This window comes from Cyprinodon variegatus, unplaced genomic scaffold, assembly GCF_000732505.1.
Source record: "Cyprinodon variegatus isolate N-32 unplaced genomic scaffold, C_variegatus-1.0 Scaffold56, whole genome shotgun sequence".
NCBI classification, from domain to species: Eukaryota; Metazoa; Chordata; class Actinopteri; order Cyprinodontiformes; family Cyprinodontidae; genus Cyprinodon; species Cyprinodon variegatus.
In genome coordinates, this window is record NW_015150509.1 from 664,813 (window position 1) to 671,085 (window position 6,273).

General features: G+C 38.1%; 1 protein-coding gene across 1 annotated transcript; it reads right to left on the reverse strand.

Moving 5' to 3' along the window:
* Positions 1–115: 115 nt before the first annotated feature.
* LOC107082558 (transmembrane protein 88-like) lies at positions 116–4,481 on the reverse strand. The gene is made up of 3 exons (XM_015371311.1): positions 4,111–4,481; positions 2,169–2,494; positions 116–1,832 (listed from the first exon to the last, which is right to left on the reverse strand). The coding sequence occupies exons 2-3, from the start codon at positions 2,475–2,477 to the stop codon at positions 1,545–1,547; spliced, it is 597 nt and encodes a 198-aa protein (XP_015226797.1). The 5' UTR covers positions 2,478–2,494; positions 4,111–4,481; the 3' UTR covers positions 116–1,544.
* Positions 4,482–6,273: the final 1,792 nt, after the last annotated feature.

Sequence of the window (6,273 nt, forward strand, 5' to 3'; positions counted from 1 at the left end):
ATATATATATATATATATATATATATATATATATATATATATATATATATATATATATATATATAATTTTAATTTTTTTCAGATTATTAACATTTAAATAAATTTTTTGTCACCCCACACCACAAATGTGCCTCTGCAAGTCCCTCCTGGTCTTTAGCAGATCATGTGGTCTAATACCTTTTCTATGGATTTGAAAACAGTATCTTTTTTTCTAAGAATCATTTCATTGTGGTTAGTAATAAAAATTATTTTATTTCTGTGTGGGATAAAAAAAATAATTAAAAAAAACAAACAAAAAAACAATGCCTGGCAAAAGTATCCACATCCCTTCATCTTTGGTATATACATCTTTTTGTTTTACTTTTCCCATGTTGCAACCACAAAAGTCAATGCTGTAATATGTTGTGCCAGGCATACATAAAGGAATAATAGCTTCTGTCAATGTTATTATTCTTTACACATAAACCACATTAAAAATGACAAAATAATGGTTATAGATACAATGAAAGTATAAATCAAGGTAAAACCTTGCTATGGTAACTCTGGTATAAATCCACTATACTGTACGGGTGGGGAAATGTTACTACAGAAAGCAAATATATATGAAAAGGGATGATCTGGTAGGATGAGAAAAAAAAAAAACTGAGCCTCCTGGTCAATATGCAAAACCAAACGTTTAGTAGGATAAACTAGAATTGCACATCCCCTGGTACACACCATATCCAGTTTAAAAATATGGCAGTGGCAACAGCATATTGCTATAGGAGGACTTTCTTCTGTAACAGTATTACCTAGAAAAGATAAATACAAGTGTTAGTAAATTTTAAACTAATAAACAGAAATTTGTGGTTGTGCCATGAGCAAATACCAAAATGAAAAATAAAAAAAAGTACTAAATAAAATATTTCTATAGTTCCTAATCTGTAGGTAGAATATGAATATGAATTTTGTTACTGATATTTAACACTCCAAAAGTCCATTTTTTGTGCTTCTTTCCTTTATGTTCATTAATTGTAGTTACTTCTAATGCAGTTGGATGAGAACAGTTTACAAATAACTATTCAATTTTTTTGTGTGTTATTCTTACTCTTTTCTTAACCTACAGTAAATACTTTAAACTGTTAATTGGTTTGATGTCCTGTCAAACCTATAACCTAACCCTGTTGGGTTAAAATAAACACAGGACTGGACTGATCTATGGTTAGCAAATAATCCAAATGGTGTTTTGATCAAGCAGTTTTGTGAAATCAGTAAAAAACATGCTGTATTTTATCTGTAAGATTATGCTTGAATTCAAGCTCGTCAACTCGTAAACTGTTTGCATTAACGTAATGCCTAGACATTGTATAAAACTCAGTGCAGATAAATGTTGATTTTATTGTAAAACAGTAGTAAAATTCTTTCCATAAACAGTCTACCAAAGCAACGCTGCAAATACAAAAAACTCTCAACAATAACAAAGTAACAATACAAAAGATGAGATATTTGGGGTTTTCAATTACGCTTTCTCTCAGAATAACATCACTGATCTACATCTTCATCCCCTAAACCCAAACACTGCCCTTCCTATCACTTTCTTTCCCTTCATTTTGGCCACAGCAGCTTCCAGCACTGGGCCCCCGCTGGCGTGAGGTGGGCAGGTTCTTGTAGACGGCTCGGCTGTAGGGGATGAAGCACATGCCGAGCTGAAGGTGCCGAGCCAGGCGGCAGTAGGCGGCAAGCGCCAGCACCAGCAGAGGTGTCAACAGCAAAAAGCCAACAACCAGCAGAGCCACGCAGCTAGTGTCATCCAGCAGGTCTGAGCAGTACAAAGATGTTCCATGGGGCTGCACCTGGAGACGAGATATGATATGTAGGTAAAGGTGTAGGAGCAACAAATGCATCCCTCACTCTGTCAACACACTATGCAAGCGAATCCACTGGAATTCTCGCTTTGCCTTTAGATTATTTTATTAAGCTGACAATCCGCTGTGCAAAGAAACATGAGCTGCATGTTAGAGCCCAAAACAGCTGGAGTTAAGCTCCAGAAGGTTCTGGTGTGATTTGAGAAAACAGTGTCAAATCCCTGCAAAAACACCCCCCGATACTTTCTATCTGCTTTGCATCTGGCAACATCATTTTAAGACAATTCTGACGTGTTATTGCACATTTATACTTTAAACTCTTACTGTGGAATGGCAGAGAAAGCCAAATATGATCATGACCAGAGCAGGAGTTAGGATGACGCCAAAGATGACACTGGCCAGTGTGCCGTTGATGAGGGCGATGATGAGATTCTGTACAGTCACCAGCACAGAGCAGGCCCAGCAGTCTAGAGAACCCCTAAGCTCCAGGGGGCCGTCTGCAGCTTCACTGCCACCCAGAGAGTAAGGAGGCGGCACCACGACCCCTGACCCCGCTCTGGAAAAGGAGCGAGCTTCAGAATGGCCGTGATCAGACACCGTCTTCTCCAGCGTCCCATTTCGTGACAGACTCATTGTCTTGGATGCGTATCCTGCAGGAAAAACTAACAGCGTCACTCCAGTTCAGTTCAAATAACTGTAACATGAAGTGTGTATTATTTTTTTATTTTTGCTTTTTGAAACAAGTTTTTTTAGATTACACTATCTTGCAAAACTATACATTTTCATCCCCTCTGTATTTCATAAAACAATGAAAAAAAACAAAAAAACATCCTCACTGCTTGATGCTTAAACCACAGTTTCATTTGGAGATGCTGCTTTTAGGTTGATATGTAAGGTTAGCTTTATACAACACACAGCATTTTGTAGGTAAGCTAAAAAGTTTAGTACAAATTTCAACTGAAGAGAGCACCTTTTTCCAGATAAGTGTCAGGGTTCTGCCCCCTGTTCAGTTTTATTTTTAGTTTCTTTTTAATTATGTGTTTTTCTAGTTATTTTCTGGCAGTGTTGTATTATTGTGTTACTCTCTGTTGCCCCGTTTTGCCTGCTTCCTTTCCCCTCGGCTCCCTTCTAGTTAGTTCTATTCACACTTGCTCCATATCAGCTCATTAAGCCATTCTTTGTTCTGTTCCCTATATATACACCACCTGTGCAGTTCCTCATTGAAGGTTTCTTGTTGTTTTCTTGTTTGCTGATTTTTTGGTTTTAATTTTTTTTTTTTTTTTTTTGGACTTTGCTTCAGTTACCTGTGGGATTCTTAAATAAATCAGCAAACTCATCTCTTCATCTCTGCATTTGGGTACTCCACCAATCCCTGACAATAAGTGGCTCTCATCTCCAGTTATAGTGGACTACTGTCCTACAGCAAAGTCAGATACTCATCAATATGATGCTGAGAGGATAATTCAGCAATTTGATCCAGATGCATTTGATCAGGGATGCAGCTGAAGTTGCAGCATGAATACGTGGCCATTAGGGGCCTGCAAGGTTTCCTCCCGTGTTTACCCAATACATCTCAATAAACAATCTTGTCCATTTTCTTTTGATCAAAAAGACTTCTCTTCCCTGTAATGTTGCAGTTTCCTACAACCACGGATTACAGAGAGCCCTGATGAAAGGCTGAGCCATTAAGTTATAGTTTCTTAAATAGTGTGATGAAATGTGTGGAAAGTCAACACCGATTAATGCACGGCGCTTCGTGTGGAGGAAATGGGCTTCATTGACTCCACCCTCCCCAAACTTCAGGATAACCACCACCCAGAACAATGAGCCCCAAGCAACAATAACAGACCATACCGCTAATAATGAGAAATGTGATAATGTTCTATTTTTATGTATCTCTGTGTTCAGATACTGTTTCCACCCATTTTCTGTCTCACAAAAAAAGATATAAAAGAAAAAAGAAATCATTTAATCTGATTGACAAGGCATTTAAGACTTCTATTTAAATGAATACTTTTGCTTTCTTCCTGTAATTTAGATGTAAATCAATTATCCTTATTATTATAAATACTATCTTTATTTTTCTTTCATTAACTTTACTTTATTGCTTTTAGATATTGCTGCCCATCTTCAAAGTCTACCTCGGACTCTACTAAAATGAATAAAATTACTTTTGCTGATGCGTTGTTGTGATTATTAGTTAAATCTGCTTTATCTAGAGAGAAATCTCATAATGAACAAATGATCACATTCTTTCTGTACTTACCGTATGGCAACCCAGACACCCCAAGCTCCTGCAGTTGGACGGCGACAGCAGACGTGGAGAATTTCAAGAATTTCCTCCTGATTTATACCCTCTCTCTGCAGATCTTGAATCTGTTCACTTCCACTCCTCTTTTAAGTCCTTAACCTGTTTCTTTTTTGTTCTACCTAAACTAATGTTAGCCTATATTTAAAAAAGAAAACATTCAAATCTACCTAAGACCAGTTACAGGACTCAGAAGAAAGCTCTGAATAGTGGGAGCAAAGTGTGCTTTCCCATCAGCTTCTGCGCTTCCTTCCCTGACATGCTGTTTCCTCACTCTGACTCTGGTTGAACATACGATATGAGTCGTGGAGTCTGTATCCTGTGTTGCCTTAAATGCGAATGCAGTGTGAGAGCAGGCTGGGCTGTGTTAAAAGCAGCATTGGGAGCTTAGGTGGGGTGGGGGTAGGGGGTCTGTGATAACCCCTGGAACCAGGGAGGGAGTAAAGTGTTTATTTGGATAGATTAGAGAAGTCAGAGTAAGCTGCCCAACACATGAAACTTTACACTCTCCCTGAGCACTTTCTCCTTCCCTCTGTCAGTTACTGATAAGGCTGCTGTGGGAACAATTTGGGAGAGTTCTTATTTTGCTTTTCATGCAAAAGCTGAAGCTTTTTCTTAGTTAATTTGCAGTGGAAGATTCAGGCATGATCAAAGGCTTTACAATGACATTGCACTCTGCAAAGAGAATGGTAGAGGCCATGCCACACTGGCTTCAGATGCAGGCACAACAGAGATTTGGCCCCTGACATTATGATGAAAAACAGATCTCTGCTTTCAGCAAATATAAGGAAATGAGGATGGGGGAGTGCTCAAGCTAATTTAGAGGGGGGTTATGTGCCGTCATGGGACTGATAAGAAATCAGAGGGGCTAAGTTCAAAGCATAAATCTGTAATTCAGCTTTTTTTCTTTCCAGTTTAGAGATCTTAGTTTATTTATTTATCACAGAGACAGTTATGTAAAGACCCTGGAGAGAATAAGAATACACACTTTAATAGTAAAGGGAGAGATGATCAAAAGAAACCATGACATGAAGGCTCCAGGGTTGGGATGTGGAAGCAGCGTTCATTGCCTGTCAACAATGCCACAGTGTGTGCTGTTTGTATGAGGATGTCAGTCTCTGAGTGAGCTGGTAAAGGAAGAGAGGTCTTCCTGTCCTTGGAATCAGGATATCCGCAGCTTTTTCCTCACTTTATGTCCACTTTGTGATGTGGATGGGTCTACAGGTTTGGGAGACTCATGTCCTTTGACATGGAATTGTGAGAAAGGAAGAAGTCAGGATGTCATTCCCAGTGGAGCTATCAAGTTTCAGCATTCTGAACTGGTATAGAAGCAGTTACATCTATTTTACCATCATAGGGTTTTGTGGAACACTGTGTCAGTGATTTGTATTTTTGAAGTTTTGATTTGAACTTAGATAATATTTCTTAACTGAATGGATATAGTTTAGCCGGAAGCTATCTTTGTAAAATATGTTGGAGGGCAAGATGAATGGAAAATCTCTATTTGTGTAAGTCTCTCCAGCAGAGCCATCTAGTGGCCTTCAGGTGTAGTTTGATACAAGTACAGCAGGCTAATGGAAATCATTTCTATGGGACAATTCATATTATTAATATCCATCTAGAAAATAATGACAGTTAAAATAAACAGGCAAACAGCACAGGGATACTGGCTTCTTAACATATTCCCAAGCTTCTAAACTTTTAAAAAGCTTGCAGACCAAGCCACTTTTGTTTTGGTCAAAAACTCCTGAGCAAAAATGAATAAATTATTAAAATAAAAGCATGATGCAAATAAAAAGCAAATAGTTTTCAAAATGATGACATTAGTAACAGATGTTCTGATATGTATCTATAGAGGGTAACATTTAATATATGAAGGCAAAGTTTATTGAATAACTTTAACGTATAGTGGAGAATTTTAGCATTCTTTTTTAAAAGACCCACCCGCTCCACTTAAAAAAAAAAATGCACATGCACAACCTTGCGCCCGCTCCACAGAGGGAATGTCTAATATATGCACACAAGATCATGCACGACCCCATTTCTCCTCATGCATGCTCAGTTTTGAAGTTGCTGTTTGTATCCCTCATACAAGCTTAGTTTCCAAAGGATTTTTTTCTA

Bases quoted from the DNA above. Each gene is read 5' to 3' on its own strand.
- LOC107082558 (XM_015371311.1), bottom strand. From the start codon at position 2,477: ATGAGTCTGTCACGAAATGGGACGCTGGAGAAGACGGTGTCTGATCAC. The intron at 1,833-2,168 runs GTAAGAGTTTAA...TCTCGTCTCCAG, and splicing joins GCTTTCTCTGCCATTCCACA to GTGCAGCCCCATGGAACATC.